This window comes from Carettochelys insculpta, chromosome 8 (assembly GCF_033958435.1).
Source record: "Carettochelys insculpta isolate YL-2023 chromosome 8, ASM3395843v1, whole genome shotgun sequence".
Lineage (NCBI taxonomy): Eukaryota > Metazoa > Chordata > Testudines > Carettochelyidae > Carettochelys > Carettochelys insculpta.
The window spans coordinates 16402333-16422564 of NC_134144.1; the positions used below are offsets into that span (position 1 = coordinate 16402333).

Genomic DNA, 20232 nt, shown 5'->3' on the forward strand with positions numbered 1-20232 from the left:
CAGGGAGCTCGCAATTGGGCGGCAGCCATGCAGTTGGGCCCCCCAGCTCCCCACACCTCAGGGAGCTGGGAGCCAGGTGCAGCCACGCTGGTCCAGCTCCCGCAAGAGGCAGGAAGCCGGGAACCAGGTGCGGCGATGCTGGTGTGCAGCAGGAATCATGCGGCAGCCGCACCCCCCGCAAATACAGGGCAATTAGTCCTGTTTTGAAAATAAATCAAGACACCTTCCTGGAGCCCAAAATATGGGTCTGTCTCACCAGAAATGGGATGGACAGTCACCCTGCCTTAACCTTTCTTGTCTTGAAGCTACATATTTGGAAGTTCCTCCTCTGCTGACATGAAAAGGCATAGTTACATCCAACTTGCCTGATCACTTCTGCATTGGGTACAGAAATAATATAGGTTTCTAACAAAGGAGTCAGAATGGGAACTTGACTGCTGGGTAAGCAACCAGCATCTCTCTCAAAAAACTTTTTTACTAAATGGTGTGAAAAAAATTCTGCTGTTTCTTTGTATAAATAAATGTTAATCTGTTTTCAATTTTTTAAAAGATTTTTATACAGCTGTAAACAATCATTGGATTTTAAAGGCCCAAGATGTAAGAAATCTAACTACCCTTTCTGTGGCGGGAGGATTCAGAGATTATCAAGTTCGTTCAGGACTCGCTTTTCTACCCAGATTCAGTCCACATAGCAGTGCCTTATTTGTTGTGGTAAAATCTTTTTTTTTTTTTAAATCATTTTCTAATCACATTATGTTAACTATTTATGGGATGTATGTACTCCGTGTCTGAATACAGACTGTATGGCAAAATATAATAAATTTTTATTGTAATTCTACTAAATTTGAAAGAATGCACCTGATAATTAGATCCTTCAAATAAACATTTCACTCTGAAGTACAAGGGCAAGGTGGAAAAGTATTTTATTTTACATTTACTTATTCCAATATGCTTCATAATCCTCAGATATGGTGGATTTAAAGCAATTTACATTGCTCATGGTAAATAACAGGAAATTTTGTTTGTCTTTAATTGGCTTTGTAATATAACTGTTTGCTAATAAATAAGAGGGTAACCAAAGGGTAGTATTGGACAATAGGTATTTTCAACAAATGCTCTTTCATGTTCTGTTCCACAGTGGGGGTCTGGTGTACATACACTGAGTAAGATGTACTGGGGATGACAAAATTTGTATTCAAGAATACTACATGGTGTCTTTTGTTAGGCTGATAATGCCTATATTTAGGGTTCCATCTCTATCAACATCATTGGAGATATGGAGTGACTTAATTGGGATTAAATGGAAACTTGAATGGAAATCATCTCTTTTGATAACACATTTACCTTCTGTTTGTTTTGGTACATTCCCCACAGTGACTGTCTTTGTCACCTCAAAGCTGAGCTATTACAAAATGCTCTATATGAGACTCTACCTTCACATTAGTAGGGAACTTCAGGTAGTGCATGAGGTACAGACACTTAACTGGCATTTGCCTCAAATAACATATTGCAAATGTGCTCCATGATCTTCCATGCCTATCATTTGACTTCTGATGAACATTTAAGGTGTTGGTTTTAACCTGCAAAACCCTAAATAGAATCTTGCTTCTTACAAGTCCAGCTTTCCCCCTATAACAGTAGAGCAGAAGAGCTAAAAGGTTGAAATGTATGATTGCTAAATGTTCTTTGGAGGTAGGAGGCATAGGTGTGTGTGTCTTTGTCCTGTTATGTACCACCTGGTACTGTTTCCCCTCTTCTACTCTGGATCTGTTAGATCCCAGAATCAGTGACATTCAGGCTACATTGCAATACTTTTGCTTTCCTAGGCTTTGGATGTAGGTGCAGATATGACGGTAGGTGGCATGGGATAGAATCCACTTTAATAATTTGAGAAAGCCTTTTACAAGGAAGCAATCCTTAACTTTGGGGAAAAGATAATTTTTTTTTTTGTACAAGAAAATTATAACTAAGAATTCAAAGTATGTTCTTGAAGCAATAGAGCTTATCCTTTATATCAGCTTCGGTACCCAGTGATTGGAAGACAGCTAATATAACACCAATATTTAAAAAGGGCTCTAAAGGAGACCCTAGCAATTATAGACGGGTAAGTCTAACATCAGTACCGGGCAAATTAGTAGAAACAATAGTAAAGAATAAAATTGTCAGACATGTAGAGGAACATGATTTGTTGAGCAAAAGTCAACATGGTTTCTGTAAAGGGAAGTCGTGTCTTACTAATCTACTAGAGTTCTTTGAAGGGGTTAACAAGTATGCGGACGGGGGGATCCAGTGGACATAGTATACTTAGATTTCCAGAAAGCCTTTGACACAGTCCCTTACCAAAGGCTCTTGTGTAAATTAGGTGGTCATGGGATAGGAGGAAAGATCCTTTCATGGATTGGGAACTGGTTAAAAGACAGGAAACAAAGGGTAGGAATAAATGGTAAATTTTCACAATGGAAGGAGGTAACTAGTGGTGTTCCCCAAGGGTCAGTCCTGGGACCAATCTTGTTCAACTTATTCGTCAATGATCTAGAGAAGGGGGTAAGCAGTGAGGTGGCAAAGTTTGCAGATGACACCAAACTGTTCAGGATAGTCAAAACCAAAGCAGACTGTGAAGAACTTCAAAAAGATCTCAGCAAACTGAGTGACTGGGCAGCAAAATGGCAAATGAAATTTAATGTGGGTAAGTGTAAGGTAATGCACATTGGGGGAAAAATAACCCCAGTTGTACATACAATATGATGGGGGCATATTTAGCTACAACAGATCAGGAAGGGGGTCTTGGAATTATAGTGGATAGTTCTCTGAAAACATCCACGCAGTGTGCAGCGGCAGTCAGTAAAGCAAATTGGATGTTAGGAATAATTAAAAAAGGGATAGAAAATAAGACAAAGATTATCTTACTGCCCCTTTATAAAACTATGGTACGCCCACATCTTGAGTACTGCGTGCAGATGTGGGCTCCTCACCTCAGAAAAGATATATTGGCATTAGAAAAGGGCAACTAAAATAATTAAGGGTTTGGAATGGGTCCCATATGACGAGAGGCTAGAGAGACGGACTTTTCAGTCTAGAAAAGAGGAGACTGAGGGGCGATATGATAGAGGTATATAAAATCATGAATGGTGTGGAGAAAGTGAATACAGACAAGTTATTTACTTGTTCCCATAATATAAGAACTAGAGGACACCAAATGAAATTAATGGGTAGCAGGTTCAAAACTAATAAAAGAAAGTTTTTCTTCACACAGCGCACAGTCAACCTGTGGAACTCCTTACCAGAGGACGTTGTGAAGGCCAGAACTCTTAACAGAGTTTAAAAAAGAGCTCGATAGATATTTGGAGGTTAGGTCCATAGATGGCTATTAGCAAGGGGTAAGGTATGGTGCCTAGCCTTTTGTCGAAGGCAGGAGATGGATGGCAGGAGACAAATCGCTTGACCATTGTCTTTGGTTCACCTTCTCTGGGGCACCTGGCACTGGCTACTGTCGGCAGACAGGATACTGGGCTAGATGGACCTTTGGTCTGACCCAGTATGGCTGTTCTTATCTGATAATTTTATAGAAGCCCGTAAATTACACAAATGAAAAATGCATTTTCAGATTTCTAATGTTTCTAATGTTAAATGTTGAATTCCAAGGAAGCTAATACATTGCTCTCCCCTTCCCCTCCAACAGAGCTCAGCAGTGCCTAGAACTTGGGTCTCAACAGACCACCTCTCCATAGTATGGTAAGCAAATAGAACAAAGAAGTTAGGTAACTTACATGACATCTTTCTCCATCTCTTACTTTCATCGCCTTTTATAAATTCATTCACTCTCAAGAGTGTAATATTCTGAAAGTATCTAACTCGTATTTTTCTTAGTCAAATTTTTAAATACGCGTTTCCTTATGTTTTGTCCTAGGTGTAAAGAATTGATCTTGGCTACCATTAGGGCATTTTTTGATCTTATTGATGAAAACACCAAACAGGTTTGTAGTTTCATCTCCTGCATGCTCCATAAATACTGGGAGGAAAGTGAGGGAGCTTTCGTCCCCCAAAAAATTGTTTATGCTACCAGTATGAAAGTCAGGGAGAAGTATGCTATGTTACTTTATAATAATTCTGCATCGTGTTGAAAAAATAGCTGGTTTTTTTGATGCCTAGCAATCCAGAATCTTGTGTTTTGGGTTCTGTGGAGACTATGGCTTGTCTACGCTAGCTCCCTACTTCAAGGAAGCATGGTAAGTAGGGTGTCGGGAGATTATTAATGAAGTGCTGCGGTGCAAAATTTTGATGAGTAAAGGGACTCAGAAGTTGCCCAGGCACTTCAAAGTACTGGCAGGTTAGCTGGGGCTACAAGTGAGCTGGCACTTTGATGTTTAACACTTCGAAGTTGCCACGGGGGAGAATTAGCTTAATGAAGTGCTGCATATGCACCGTAGCACTTCATTAATAATCTCCCAACACCCTACTTACCATGCTCCCTTCGAAGTAGGGAGCTAGTGTAGACAAGCCCTATGACGGTGGTAACAAAGTTCAGCTTTTTTCTTTGGCTGAGTCAGTGAGTTATAGCTGGGGTAAAGCCTTGAACTTTCTCACTGTGATAGAATGAGTTAAACAGACCTAGGACCTTGTGGTTCTGAACAAATCTGCTCAGCTGTACTGTGATAAGGTACGCAAATTTGCTTACATACAGTATCCTTTTGCAAACTGTTTTAACAAAGAAAAAATCCTCTGTGTAAGTTTGGAATAATTACTTAAGGGGATTCAAGGAAAAAGCTGATGTACTTCTTTTCTTTGCTTTCTTCCTATTCATTGCTTCTTTTCGCTACCTCAGTCTTGTTTTTCCTTTCTATCTGTTTAAATGTTATGTTGCCACTGCATCTTACCCTTCAAAAAACTATTTGGAAAAACGTGAAAAAATATTTCATACTATTCTCAAATATTTGTGTAAGTTTAAAGTAATAAAAATGAACTAGATGTAAAATTGAGTAGTTGGGTCATTCTTAGAGAGCTTCACTGATCTCTGAAGCTTGTTCACTTGAACCCTTTCAATATTGTCGTAGGGACTTTGACTGACCTATTGGGGATACAGTTTGTCAGAACTCATTGGGGATGGCCATAATACGCACAAGTAGCAAAATCATATTTATGTGAAATAGAAGAAAACTAACTTTGGTTGTTTGATTTGATTTTTTTTTTTAAATGACAGGTTAGACATTATTTAGACATTTGAAGTTTATGAGCTGGAACAAAGAAGTTGGATTAGTGGGCGCAAGCAAGTGAATCAATTTATAAGTTGATGAAAACTAACTTTTTACATGGGTCTGCAATTAATGACCAGTATGCCACCTTATATGTCTATCTCATAGCTGAAGCTTTTTGGTTCTATGTATATTTATTTTAATTTTGTATGGCTTGAGAGCTTGATAGCATTAGTTGGGTATAGATGACTAGAATATTTTTATTAACTCTGCTGTTGAACTGAAACTAGATATCATATTATACTGTGCCTTTTTGGAGCTCTGACTTTTGCTATGAATAAAGCTCTGTTGCTGGCTTATTGCCTCTGGAATTCTTGTAAGTGCCACAAAATGCTAAGTAGGTTTTTAACAAGTTGTCTGGTATTTTTAGATAACTGAGGATCCAAAGAAGAGAATGATGGTATTAAATCACCACTTTGTGAGGCATCCAGCAAAGTTCTTTGAAGAAGATCCTGAAACACTTACTGAACTTAAAGGTTTGGAGTTCTTCCTAATTGCTTTGACCAGGGTCTGAGGATGCATTTTGTCTAAAAGTTATTCTTCTCATACTAAATTGCTGAAGCACATTCTGTCTTCCTTTAGATACTACTCAGACACCATTTGCAATGTATAGTGACAAACTAGTGACTCTTGATTCTTTTTTCTAGTTGAGTGAGGCTGGCTAACGACCATAGTGGGGCAAAGATGTATTCTTTGTATTCCTCAAATCCAGGGACTAGCCAGGAACCAAACGTTGTTTCTGTTTAGGCCTAGTTGACTGATCTTCAGCAACTACAGGAACAGCTAGAGCTCAGATTTTCTCTCCCTTTCCCATGTCACCCTCTGTCAGGAGGGAGGCAGGGAGGGAGGGTGTGTGTGTGTGTGTGTGTGTGTGGAGGGGAGGAGGTAAAACCACTATGCTAATTCTGTGCTGCCTGGGGAATTCCTAGGTACCCAGATGTACACAGTCAGTGGCTACTTACCTTGCAGAGAACTGGGCAAGAGACCTATGCTGTAATGAAGAATTGGCCCTTCTGTCTGCAGAGTTGGGGAACCAGCAGAATTCTTTATATTACCTACTTTGGCTGCTAGTAAGTTAACCAGGAGGAGCATGGCTGCAGAGTCCAGGAGACCCACTGATCTTCCATGGGCCAGGAACCGCCAAGCCTTAATTTTGTTGAAATAACCTATAGTCTTGGAGGTGGCAAAGCATTATCATTGCATTTATTTAGTTTACAGTATAACAGAAATGATTTTATTGGTGAGGTTTTCATTAACCATTTAGTCAGGTATTCATACATACACACACCCGTGCACACACTTTAATAGCAGTTTAGAGGGTATTTATGTGTGATTTTTTTTTTTCCCCAGTTATATTTTCCTCCCTCCTGACTCCTTTTGGCACTTGGCTAAATTTGTCTGTACTGTAATGTCATTAAGTTCAATGGAGTTACAACAAGAGTGAATTTGAGCCTGTTTTTTCTGTATCTAATAAACCTATTTCTGCTACTCCACCCCTTCATCATTATTATCGTTACTGTAACTATAAAGAAGTTCAGACTTCTTGTAGATGGTCTCTTTCTAATTCTGCTACCTGAATTTGGGTTTTTTATGATCCTTTCTTTGAGACTGAAAATGTGGCAGGAGCAAAGCTGTGCTACTGTATTTCCAACACTCCCTTGCCTGTATTCAGCCCTGTAGTCATACTGAGGCACACTAGATACTAATGCTGTTTTTATTTCAGACCTTTTATTTTAATTCCATCAATTACTGATAAAGTTTGCCAGTAAAATAACATCTTAATGGTGTCACTTGGTTAGACGTTCTGAACAGATAGTTGATTTTTAACCCTTGTGTGTAGTTCTGAATAGCACACATGAGTACTGGGTTACAGATTGTAATGTTCATATGCCTAACTTGTAGGTTTATGAACAAAAGTTGATAAAGTATACTCAATAAAGAAGGCTAATTGTGTTTTGTGAGGATCTGCTGGAGATTACTGTTATACATGAGCAGTTCCTGCAGTAACCCACAACTAGAATTAAGGTTTTCCTGTCACACAGAAGAGAGCAAAATAAAGCATATAATTTACTTCTAGGAACTTTGATTTGGATTAAAATTGAATCCTCAGACTGGACCTATACAGTTTACAATGTAAGTAGCATTAATTTCTTTTTCTCATTTCAATGTTATTTCTGAGTTTTTTCTAATAACATTTTTTTCCTCTTAAGGAATCTGATGGAAAATATTTCGTATTTCCTCTTTCAAACCACAGAAAAACCTACAGTCATGTCCACTGTCAAAGCGGTATGATGGTGAGAAAATACATGGTTTTTGTGTTTTTTATAAATATATTTATCTGCTGCTAGCTTTATGAAATTGAATTATTGTTTCCATTTAAACAGCTGCATTGAGATGATTTCTCCAGTAATTATGAAACAGAGCCATATTTTTGGCTGTAATTCTAACTATTATTTGTTTAGGAATGCATGCCTTTTAGTGTGTGTTTATTTCCAGTGTGTTCATCATCATAATATCTGACTATTACACATAGGCTGTGTCTAAACTGCTGAGAACTGCTAGCAAAAGATATGCAAATTGCACAATTCATTTGAGTATCTTTTGCTCGCAGTTCGGCCAGGAGAGGCTTTTCTGAAATTTGGCCCATCCACAAGGGGATAAGGAAGCCGCCTCTCCCCACCTCCCCATTGAGACATCCTTTCTTTCTCGTGGCAGGAGGTGTACAGGGATGTTGCCCGAATGCTCCTTACCAGCAGATCTCTTCTGAGAGATCTGCAGGCTGGATGCGTGCTCTGTCAACAAAACTTCTATCGGCAGAACCCTGCAGCCTAGATATAGCCACCTCTACAAAGACCTTGTCTGGATGGACAATTAGACTGCAGCAAGCTGAGGTGTGAATCAGTCCTACCCTAGCTTGCTGAAGTCTGCGTATCCTGTTGATTCATTGAATTTGTTCCAATGCTTTAAGCTTTTAGCAAACTTTAAATACACGTCAGCAGGGTGCACATGGATAGTTAGACTAGTGTGTGATGTACTCACAGTTCAGCTTGCTGTGGTCTAATTACTCATGTAGACGATCCCTAAGACCTACTTGGAGTTGCCGGAGTAGTAGATTTTATCTCTCCAAACTTCAGCAGTTTTGCAGCTGTTTGTTAAGCCCACTCTCTGTTATCATAATTTCAGTTATCACACAAATCGTGGGATGAAAATGGTCAGCCTTCAGAACAGTTTGCTCTGTCCCATCAGTCCATTGCACATGTCACTGACTCCATGGTGCTTTATCTTTGATTCTCTTGTGTTCAGTCTCCATCACTGTTGGCTGCTCTGTCCCCAAGGACTGGTGCTGTTGTTTCAAAGGTTTGTGAATGGAGAGTAAGTTTTTAATGTAGCAGAGGGCCCATGGAATCACAGAAGATAAGCATTGAAAGAGAGACCTCAGAAAGTCGTCTAGTCCAACCGCCTGCTCAAAGCGGGGCCAACTCCAGCTAAATCATCCCAGCTGGGGCTTTCTGAAGCTGGGCCTTAAGAACATCGTAGTATGGAAATACTTCTTATGTTGTTATTCAGGAAAGCATGTGCTTAAGTGACCTTCCTGAATAGTGATGCTCTCACCAAAGGGGGCTCTAATAAGGATTGTACCTAGGGAATCTAGTACAAGATATGGGGCACCACCAATTGATATTTTCTCAGCTGTTTTTTTCTATTGAGAAGATGGGCTGGTATGTGCTGAAAATTGGATTTTGTGTTTCTTCCACTTTCAGCCTCAAACATGGTGATTTGCAATAGTGTAGCCTCAAGGCAAATCTGTGGAGCTCTTTTAACTGCATTTGAAAAAGAGTATAGTTTTTTTAGCTGGAAGCAGATGAATGTGTTTTTTGCAACTGTTACAGTGTAGGAATTCAACATTAATGAGGAATTTTGGCTCCCAGGTATGATTCCATTTCAATATTTTTAAAAAGTTTTGATTATTTCTACATAATTTTTCCTATATGTTACCTTCTGTGGGAAATCTCAGAAATTTTACTCTTTGTTCCAAAGCAGAAAATCCATTTTTCCCCAGAAGTTTGGAATCTTCTGGTGAACAGAAATTCTGAATTGTGACCAGCTTTAACCATCAGCCATGTTGTCTGATTCTTTGTATCAAAACACAATTTGCTTTATTAGATGTAAACAACTGAAGTTCTTTAAATCAAATATAAACAAAATCATGAGGTACTGTTAAGAATATACAATTTACTTGAACCACTAGGGTATTTTGGAACAAGGTTTAATTTCTTACTAAACTGAATTTTCATCATATTTGTAAAATATATTAATTGATTACAGGATTTTTTTTAAAAATTCTTGATTGACCAAAAAAAATCCATTGTTTGTAGTTTAACTATACTACATCCTTTTGAAGCTGTTTTTTCTTAACAGTCCTTAAGATAAAATTCTTGATTATGCAATTTTATGTAAATAATACTTTGGATTTGTACCGTTCTTGTCCTCAGGCCATTCTTATCTGAGATCTGTAGTCTTCCAAAGATTTTATTTTGCAGTTCTTTTGAACACTTCAGATTTAGAAATTTGAGAAATTTAGACTGCAGGGTCTTCTGTTTATTTTCATGGTTAGTAAAAACAACAAAGGAAAATCGTTTAGAATATGTCTTGTTTTAGCCAAAGATTTTCATTCTTATATTCCAATTGTCCATTCTACTTCATCCTCAATCATAATTCAAAGTTTTTGGTATCAGACTTCTGGGCAGCAGACATAATATCATTAATATTCTACAAGATCAAAAAAGAGATGGTAAATCTTATGGATTGCAAAGAAATAGTTAAGGAAATAGTAATGAATTGAACTGCCTGAGCAACTGTATTTTTGTGTTTTGGTTGAGTGTGAAAAGTGCCTCTTAGTGATTATAGTGGGGGGCCATTAGAGAAATGAGTGATTGATGCACACACACATACACATCTCCTAGAACTGGAAGGGACCTCTGTAGGTCATCTAGTCTAGTTCCCTGCCCTCTTGGCAGGACCAAGCACCATCCCTGACATCTATTTGCCCCAATCCCTAAATGGCCTCCATAAGGATTGAGCTCACAAACCCGGGTTTAGCAGGCCAATATTCAAACCAATGAGCTATAAGGATAGGGAAATGAAAATGGAAGTCTCTTTTTAATAGGTCTTGATTATATGTAAGTATTGCAGGAGGTTCAGAACAGTATGTGATGTCTGATGACACATCATTGAGACTAGCTCTAAATTTTTTTGGAGTGAAATTAAATATTTTTATATATAAACTCTCACTTTACATTTCAAAATAGTAATGCACATTTAACATGGTGTTGATTTAACAGGATACAGGTAGCTGGATTTACGGCTGTTTAAACAGTTCATCTGTATGGTGAGTATGAAGACTTACGATTTATTTAACTAGTTATGTAAGATCAATTTTGGTCATTCAATCATGTAACACAGAGCAATTTAGGAATAAGAGTTACAGGGATTTAAGAATGATTATTACTGTTAAAATCCACTGTCATAGGACATGTAAAATTAGCTTTCTCAAATATTTAAATAACTTCAAATCAATATTAAGTGACCTAGTGTTAAAGAGCAAAAGATATCTTTCTTAAGCTTTATGGCAGTGTAACTTGTTTTGTTACGAACTTGTGTGTAATATCACTTCAATATGTCCTCTCTCATGGGACCGTATGTGTTGTATGCAGGGAATGGGTTGAATGTTCATCTTCTTTCCTTTCCATTACTATGAATTTACTGCCACGTTAGACATTCATACATGGATATTGCATAGAATACACTTAAAAGTTCCCTTAAGCTGTAGGAACAGTGGATGCTTTTGTGTATTGTGAATTACTTCAGTACAATTGCAGAACTCAGTTCATTGTGTTTTCATTGTTTCAAAAAGCTGAGGTTAATAATAACCAGATTTTATGGCTGCAGTGGTATTGATAGCTGTTCAGATCTGCTGATACGTCGGAAATCAGATGTTCAGCATTTCTGCTATTTGAGTCAAAAATTACCTTAGATGACTAAATTAGAATGTGTGGCATATGGGCAGATGTTAACTAGAGCTGAGCTACACCCATGTCCTGTTTTTTAGCATTGTCCATTTCTATAGAGGTAGAAAAAGGCTGGTTCATTAATATACTGTTACTGTCTAACTCCTTTTACAATGAATATGTGCATTTTGTATGTTTGGACTTCAAAGTATTTTAACATTTACAGCCTGGAAGGTTTTGATTTATCCTGGAAAGCTGAATTACTGCCAACTGTTAAGGTAAAGTGTACTGCACATTATTTTGTTGCAGCAGAATGGAATGAACATTTATGTGAAGAGGGTTTGTGTGGATTTATGAATAATTTTAATAAATTCACATATTTTATCAAATTAAGGCATATAAGCTAGGTTTCCATTTGGGATACATGCTACTGAGGGAGTGTGAAACTATCAATTTAGCTTTCTTTTCCATTTTTGAGGGTATATAAGTGATATTTATTCCAACAATAAATTCTTCTGTGCGTGAGTTCATCGTATCATTGACTTGATCGTAAGTGGTCCAGCAAGAAAGCTGAAGTTTTCAAAAGCAAATATTAAAAAAATTAGGCAATTCATTGTTAAGACTATAGGAAACCTAAAAGAACAATGTAATGTACCAAAACTACAGCAATAAAATAATGAGGAAATTGTAATCAAAAATAATTTTGGGCCTATAATCAAAGGAAACATATAGACTCTAATTTGTATTTGAATTCTAGACTGCAGCTTGACTTCTCTGTTACTATTGGCAAAGTCACAACTTTTTTCTGCCATTCTACTCTTGGGAGACTTCCCTTTGCTCCCCTCCTTACAGGAGTCGTCATATGTAGTTCATATTTTGTGGACTTCATATATTTCTCCTCTACTGGCAAACATTTTCTTTCACTTCTGAAGTTGATAGCACAGTTTGCAACCACCTAAAGGCCGTGTCTACACTAGCCCAAAACTTCGAAATGGCCATGCAAATGGCCATTTCGAAGTTTACTAATGAAGTGCTGAAATACATATGCAGCGCTTCATTAGCATGCGGGCAGCCGCAGCACTTCGAAATTGACGCGGCTCACCGCCACATGGCTCGTCCCGATGGGGCTCCTTTTCGAAAGGACCCCGCCTACTTCGAAGTCCCCTTATTCCCATCTGCTCATAGGAATAAGGGGACTTCGAAGTAGGTGGGGTCCTTTCGAAAAGGAGCCCCGTCTGGGTGAGCCGCGTCAATTTTGAAGTGCCACGGCTGCCCACATGCTAATGAAGCGCTGAATATGTATTTCAGCGCTTCATTAGTAAACTTCGAAATGGCCATTTGCATGGCCATTTTGAAGTTTGGGGCTAGTGTAGACACAGCCAAAGACAGCAATAGGGTTCAAACAGACTGAATACCATGTGATATGCAACTGTTAGTGTGCCGGATATGCTAAACATTAATATTCTCCTTCATGCTTTGGCCACTATTCCAGAGGACATGCTTAAAAATATATTCATTAAATTTGTGACTGAACTCCTGCTCTGTGTTTTGCTCACATTATGCCATAGATTTTGTGATATAGCAATCTCAGTCGCAGGCTACGTCTACATTATGACATAAATTCAGACTTAAGGCAGGTAGCTTAATATTACCACGTCTTCGCTGTAAATACCATTAGCTTGATTTAGGGAGCAGTAATATTGATATCCTAATACCTTTGGAATCTGCTGGGTGTAGTGCGTCAAGTTTGAATTTAAAAGTTCAACTAAAGGCCAGGGTGGAAGTGCCGCATCTTAAAATCGAATTTATTAGCTTCCAGAGATGTCCTATATGTAGCCCACAATGCCCATCAGTGCTCCGCTCTGGCCACTGCTCTCCAGGTGCACAGGAATTAGGTAACAGGAAGACCGTGAATTTCAAATCGGAACCAGGAAGCCTTTGGCTGTGGGGTCATGTTTGTGTGAGAGGCTGAGAAATGTCTCTCTTTCTTTCCTATTAGTGCTGTGAGCACATCTATCGATTACAAATAGCCCCAGCATGGTTCTGGTTCTACACTTGGTATTTTTTTCTGCACTGCCTGATGCCAGCTGCTGCTCCACTGCACCATGTGGCAGTAAAGCTCTTTTGGGGACCGTGCTTGCATAAAAGGCTGAGAAACTTCTCAGTGGTTTATATTTGTGTGCAAATCCCCTTCTTTCCCCACAGGCGCCACGCCTTCTGGGTCTTTCCCATGCTCCCTACAACTCTTTTTTCCAAATCTTTACTACCTACTCTCTCTTCCTGCTTTTCATTGTGCCCATATTATTTTCAGGGATTAGATGTAATCATGTGAGGTGGGGGACAGGCAGTGGATGGCCCGTTGAGAAGACACACATCTGATTTGAGTTACAGCTACAGTTTTAAAAAACAGTTGAGTTATAGAAGAAAGAGATTTCTCTGCATTCGGTGATCTTTGCTGATACACTAGTTTTTCCTTCCTTCCACCTGGAAAAATGTACTGGGGAGGGGAATGAGGGCAATGCAATATGGGAAGGTGATGTCAAATACAAGCAAAAATACCCAGAATGCTATGGGGATGAGGCAACTGTGGGATAGCACAATGCACTGCTGCAACAGTTGATGTTTGCTGATTGAGTGTGGCAGCAATAAATCGACTTTATGAGGGGCATGTGGGGACGTGAGGCTATTCAAATTCAAATTTATGAAATCCAGTGTTACAAAATCAATATTAATAAATTCGAATTTCTCATACTGTAGATGTAGCCTGAGACGGTGACTTAAGTCCCCTCTAAGCTATGCATTGGCATGGCTGAACAGCAGTCTCATAAGCACTATGCAGGAACTCAGGGTTGTGGTGGGCACAGATGCCTCTCTCCCAGTCCTAGACCTCCCATTGAGGAGAGGTTCCTGTTCCCACCAGCCCAGCCACAGCCTGGACCTGCTATGGCCTGAGAGAGTTACCCTCATCTAGCCCCAACTTAGCCTGGACCCAGATCTGCTGTGGCTGAGAGCTGACCCTTACTGAGCCCCAGCCAGGATCTCCTGCAACCGGGGAGAGCTGCCTCTCCCTGCCGGCCTTCAGCTCAGCCCTAGGCTTGACATGGCCAGGGCAGAGGCACCTCTCCTCTGGCCCCAGCTCAGCTCTGGACCTGCCACAGCTGGGGGAGGGGCACTTATCCCACAGCCCCAGCCCAGTTTCAGCTTGGACCTACTCCAGCCAGGAGAAGCCCTATGCCTGGTGGCCCCAGTGCAAAACCTCTCCTCCCCAGCCTGTGTGCTGGTCTGGGAGGAGTCACCTGAGTGGAATCCACTCTCCTCACTGTATCCTCAGAGCACCATGCACCCCTGATCCCTGGGCCCACACGCAGAGCCCTCTGCACTCTGACTCACTGATCCAGCCCTGATTTGACTTCCACATTCCAAACCCCTCAACCTTACTCCTACCACAGGAATTTTGTTATGTGCACCAATGTTATTGGGCACATAACAAAATTCATTCTGTACATGCATAGCTAAAAATAGAGGGCCTGCTGAGGGTGACTCACCATATACTGTTATTTTAAGAACGCTGACACTACAGATCTGACAAAATACAAAGAAGATACCTGTGTGAGATTTCTAAAGATAGACACAGCACTCAACTCAAGGCTATTGAATCTGAGTTGCCTTCTAGAATTTGACGGGGATGAGGACTGAGTGGATTGGAGACTCTAAAGGAGTTCCATTGTTTTATTTTTTTTTAACTGCAGTTATTTTTCTATGTAATTCTATAGTTGTAAGTTCAACTTCCAGGGTAAACTGATTACACTACATTATTTGTATTAGGTGAACTGAAAAATACTTTTTTGTTTTTTAGAGTGCAGTGGTTTGTAGGAAAAATAAAAAGAGCAGTGCATACTTTGTAGTCAGCATTGTAATTGAAATCTATATATTTGGAAACAGAAAATATCTACAAATATTTAAATAAATGGTATTCTATTGCTTAACGCTGTGATTAATCGGAATTAATTTTCACAACTTATTAATCACTTGACAGCCCTATTAATAAACCATGGAGAAAGGCAACATGTGAACAGCAGTAGTTTACAGTAATATATTTCTCAACTGCTGTCCAAATATATGCAATTTGCTGTTTTACCCTCAGCATGCCCTCTGTGTTTTTTCCTGTGCATGTGCATCAGAACTCCTCTAGCACATACTGTATCTGAAATGTAACTGGAAATTCATAATAAAGTTTTTTGCCTTTCGCTTTTTATTAGGAGCAGGACTGGACAATAGCTAAATAATTAAGTACAGTCTTTCAACACTTACATGAAACTTGCTGTGGTGCATAGTTTAGTATGCTATAGTGCATAGTATTCTTTTAATGCAGGAAAGTTACATATGAACTTTCGGGATTTTTTTCTTCATTGTAACTGCTGCTGTTTTTGAACTTTACAGTGATTGCCGGTGTAAATGTTTTGGCATTAGCTTCTGTGGTATATCTTCAAGAAGCATGGCACAAACTATGTGTGAGAAAGAGAAAAAATGATGGCCGTGCTAGGTCTTACTTTGAGCGCACTCAATCATCTGTAGGCTTTTGAGATAGTCCTGGAAGTTTTACTTAGTTTCAGCAACCTTCAGAGGCAGCCTCATGGGTTGCATTTGTTCTTGAAATCTTGGTAGCAGAGTGTCCTGTGCCCCTGTTCTGGCATACCCCCTTAAAACTGGGACTTTCAAGGGTGTTCCCTGGTTAGATATGTTTTTTTTTTTAATGGCCCCTCACACCACATAAAAGAGCTGGAGTAGGAGTGAGGCTCTTATCTGGGTTTTTTAACTGAACCAAACTATACTTTAAATATAAATAATTTTTGTTTTCCTATTTTAGGTTGTAACCCTGAAACTTCAGGAGTATCCTTCTTTGTCTAGTCTTGTCATTTATGTACCAGCTGTTAATGATAATAAGGTAACAAAGATGAAACTTTATTCAGCATCCATTCAAAATAACTGAATATTACATTTTGTCATTATTAGCTGCAAGGAAGATGTTTTAATAATGGAGCATTGTGCTGAATACAGTAATCCCTCAAGGTACGCGAGGCTAGCGTTCCATGCAGCATCGCATACCTTGAATTTTGCGTGAGTTGGAGAGGGCTGGAGGGGATAGGTTGGGGCCCTGGGAGTGGGCAGGGGGTTTAAACCTGGGGTGGGTTAGGGCTGCAGGAGGGGTGGGAGGATGCAGATGAGCTGGGGTATGCAAGGGGTTGGGGCGCGGGTTGAGTCTGGCCATGGGGTTGGAGTTGGGGCCATGGCAGTGGTGGGTACAGGGGTTGGAGCTGGAGCCCTGCACATGTGTACAGGCGGTTGGGAGTCTCATGCACGCAGGTTGAAGAGGGGTGTGAGCTGGGCTGCGGGGAGTAGGAGGGGCATTGAACGGGGTGAACTGGGGCAGGGTTGGGTTGAGCTCGCAGTGGAATTAGAGCCTCTGCTCACGCTGCCGACAGCTGGAGCTCCAAGTGTGCGGGGGATGTGAGCTGGAACTGGGGCGGGGGGAGGGGTTGAGCCAGCCAGGGAGGTTGAATGGGGGTTGTACCAGGGCAGGGTGGTTGTGTGTGTTGGGGGGGGTGGGGGCGGGGTTGGAGCCCTGCGCAGCATGCTGTGGGCTGGGAGCCAGAGCCGTGCGCACACTGAGCCAGCTGCATGGTGGGGGGTTGAGCTGGGAACCACAAGAGGGTTGGGGCCCAGCCATGCGGGGTTGGGGCACGGGGGGCTGGAGCCGGGTCTGTGGAGGTTGGAGGGGAGCCCTTGGCAAGCAGCTGGAGCCCCCGCTGGGGGAGGTGAGCTGGGGCACACTGGGTGGAGGAGTTGAGGGGGGGTTGAGCCTGTGAGGGTGTTTAACTGGGGTGAATCGGCACAGCTGTCAAGTGGTGCTGCTCTGGGAGTATGGGGAAGGGGGTTTTAGCCTGCCTGGCTGCCCACAAGGGCAGGCAGCTAGGCAAGCTAAAAGCTTTCCCCCTACCCTCCCACAGTGGTGTCTAGTGATGCTCTGGGAGGGCAGGGGGAAGGGGCTCTCAGCCTGCCTAGCTGCCTTCCCTTGTGTGAACGTGAAGCTGCCAAAAGTGAGGGCTTACTGTGTGAATCAGGGGTCAACCGCATAAGATCTCACGTACTCTGAAACTCACTGTAGATTTTACAAATTATAGCGCTGCCTACAGTATGTATTCCAAAGGTAGATTTTTTTTTCAACTAATTTAACAGCTAATCTACCAAAGAAAGAGTACCTGTAATTCAGAATGGGATGTAGGTTACTCATAAAAAACATAGGTTACACGTTGTAGGTTACTCACAAAAAAGCATAGAGCAGAGATTTTCCATCTGGTGGTAGCTTGATCTCTTCTTTCTATCTGCCAGCTTGTTTTTAAGACAGGACACATGAATACTTTTCTAGTTCTATGTTTTTGTATAAACTGCTGCAGGAGCTGTGACAAAGATATTTTGTGACTGAGAAGGTGAGAGTAGTTGGTTTGTATAATCGTGAATAAGAGGAGATCTGTCTTTGTTTTATAGTGCATACTTTAAACAGCTTAAAAAACACTGCTATAAAGGAAAGTCAGAAATACTGTTTTTAAGGTGAGATGAGGGAATAATTTTAAATGAACTCAATATATTTTATAGATTGTGGGCCAGATTCGCTGCTCAAATCTGTCCATTTGTGCTACTCCACGAGCACAAAGCCTAGCTAGAGCTGACTCATTTGGCAAGCCTGGCGACAGAGGGGGCAAAAAGGGGAAGTTACATTGGGGCCCAGTGGACTTAAGGAGGCCTGGAGCTCCCATTGCCACCTCTACTGCTCTAGCCTTCCCCAGATCTTAGGCCCTTTTAACAGTGCTTCTGTAGCAGCATGGTAGGACTGCATGGAGTCCTAGAGCTGGGATCCATGTAGCTGCAGAGTGGGATGGGGCGGGCGGCAAGACTGTAACCTTTTGAGTGAGCAGGGAGGAGAGAACCCATCTGGGACCAGCGGGGGAGTTAGGCTGAGAAGAGGAGGAGGGAGCTGAGCACAGGCTGTAGGGAATGAGGGCTGAGCAGGGTGGAGGAACCAGGCTGGAAAGAGAAAAGAGCAGAGGGGTGGGAGAGGAGGCAGGCAGGGATGGCTGGGACTCAAGCGGGGTGGGGGAAGCACAGAAACAGGTGGAGGGGAGCAAAGATGGGTGGGTGGGTAGGCAGGCAGAGAAGGGAAGGAACTGAGCTGGGCTCAGGACCACTGGGGTCAAAGCTGTTCAGGAAGTGGGCAGGGGAAGAGAGAGGAAGGAGCTGAGCTGGGCACAGAACACAGGGGGAGTAGAGTTGTGCAGGGGGCTGCTGGGAGGCAGAGGGGAAAGGGGCCAAGGGTGGGCAGCAGACCTGGGCTGATGGGGTAGAGAGTGCAGGAGCTGAGGTGAGCACAGGAACACTGGGGGCAGGCCAAGTTGTGCAGGGGGCTGCTGTGGGGCAGAGTGGGGAAGGGTCTGAGCTTGGCACAGAAGAGCTGGGCTGGTGGGGCAGAGGGTGAAGGAGTCAAGCTGGACACAGGACTGCTGGGGGGCAGAGCTGTGATGGGGGTGGCAGAGAATGGAGGGAGGGTGGCAGGGGCACCTCAGCAGGTTGGGGGATGGGAGTTCAACTGATCAGGAGGTCCTCTGGTGGTGCTTGGGTTTCCCTGGGTGGGGAGTGGCTCCCTGCAAGGAAGGGGATCAGGAGGCCCATTGTTTGTGCAGTTAAGAGCCTGGTTTTCCTGTCCGTGGGCCTGACTGTTGGCCAGCTAAGTATTCTTGTGTGGGGGATGATCCTTGAGGCGTATAGCCACCCCTTTACCATTTTCTTTTGTCCAGAGTAGGAGGCACTGGCTTGAAGACAGCAGCACTCTGTCCATGCTGCACCATGTGGCAGCTGGGTGAAAGTGCATGCAAATTAATCTAAAGCTGTTCTGGCTTGTGCAAGTGACTGAACCAGCTGCTGGTCAGCCACTGTAACTGAAGTGTGGAAACATGACTTCCAGCAACCTTTTAGTGTTATCCTTTGTCTGTGATTTTGTAGAGAGTGTGGCCAGACTCAGTGCTCTCACTTTTTGTGCATTTCAGATGTATGAAATAAAATATGTCTGTGTTGCAGTTTATTTTGAACTGTGAATTCTTTCAAGAGGATTCCCGAACCGTACAACTTCCCATAACACATCTTTTTTCTTTTGGTAGGTATAATGCAATGCTCTTGAAAAACTTGAAAACTGAATTTGTTGGCATATTATAAGTAATAAATTGGACTTAGCTCCAAAGATCAAGCTTCCAGTAAATTTAAAGATAATTTCCTATTAAGCTATCCTTACTTCATTCACCCTTTTTCTCTGAGATTTCATAAATATTGTAGATCATGTATGCATATAAAGTATCTCAGCTTCCAGGCAGAACCTTAAAACTCTTCAAGCAAATCAGTTTCTAGTCCTTTGCTTTTCTAGATTTACCAGTTGAAAATAATACAGAATTGTCATTTCGACAGGGCTTTCTTCAAGCAAAGTTGTATTAAATTCAACTGGTCTAATTCACAATGTGCAGCTCCAGCACTTTAACCAGGTAAAAATACTGAATTAAAACAAAAATGGTATTTATTAACGAGTTCCTTTGGAAATTCATGATTAAGTATTCTCAATTAAGTATTTTTGTTCGTTTGTGTTAGATATACCAAGCTTTTAAAATCTACATCGAGAGCCACTGCCATCCCCACAAAGGTAAATGTGAAGTTTTATTGAAGTGCATATAAATGATTACTGTAAAATTGTACAAAACAAAAGCTATTAAAATATATCTGCCTCCCAGCTCTCTCATGCACCCTACTGCAATGTGGTTGCTATCAAGTTCTTTACCTTTTGTATTAGTAGTTTTGCCACAAAGGTTGCCCTACGAAGAACTTTGGAGACTGAAATCCTCTGTTCTGTCCAATGAACAGATAAAATAAGGGAAGTC

General features: G+C 41.3%; 1 protein-coding gene across 2 annotated transcripts in view; it reads left to right on the plus strand.

Annotated features, from left to right (window-relative positions):
- PGAP1 (post-GPI attachment to proteins inositol deacylase 1) overlaps positions 1-20232 on the plus strand; it is a 65620-nt gene that overhangs the window by 17810 nt on the left and 27578 nt on the right. For both annotated transcript variants that reach the window (XM_075001107.1, XM_075001108.1), the window contains exons 5-16: positions 551-711; positions 3680-3732; positions 3908-3974; positions 5620-5725; positions 7327-7382; positions 7460-7543; positions 10592-10638; positions 11484-11535; positions 16125-16202; positions 19388-19463; positions 19769-19842; positions 19946-19997. In XM_075001107.1, coding sequence (XP_074857208.1) covers positions 551-711; positions 3680-3732; positions 3908-3974; positions 5620-5725; positions 7327-7382; positions 7460-7543; positions 10592-10638; positions 11484-11535; positions 16125-16202; positions 19388-19463; positions 19769-19842; positions 19946-19997 — 906 coding nt within the window. The remainder of the gene's footprint in view (positions 1-550; positions 712-3679; positions 3733-3907; positions 3975-5619; positions 5726-7326; positions 7383-7459; positions 7544-10591; positions 10639-11483; positions 11536-16124; positions 16203-19387; positions 19464-19768; positions 19843-19945; positions 19998-20232) is intronic.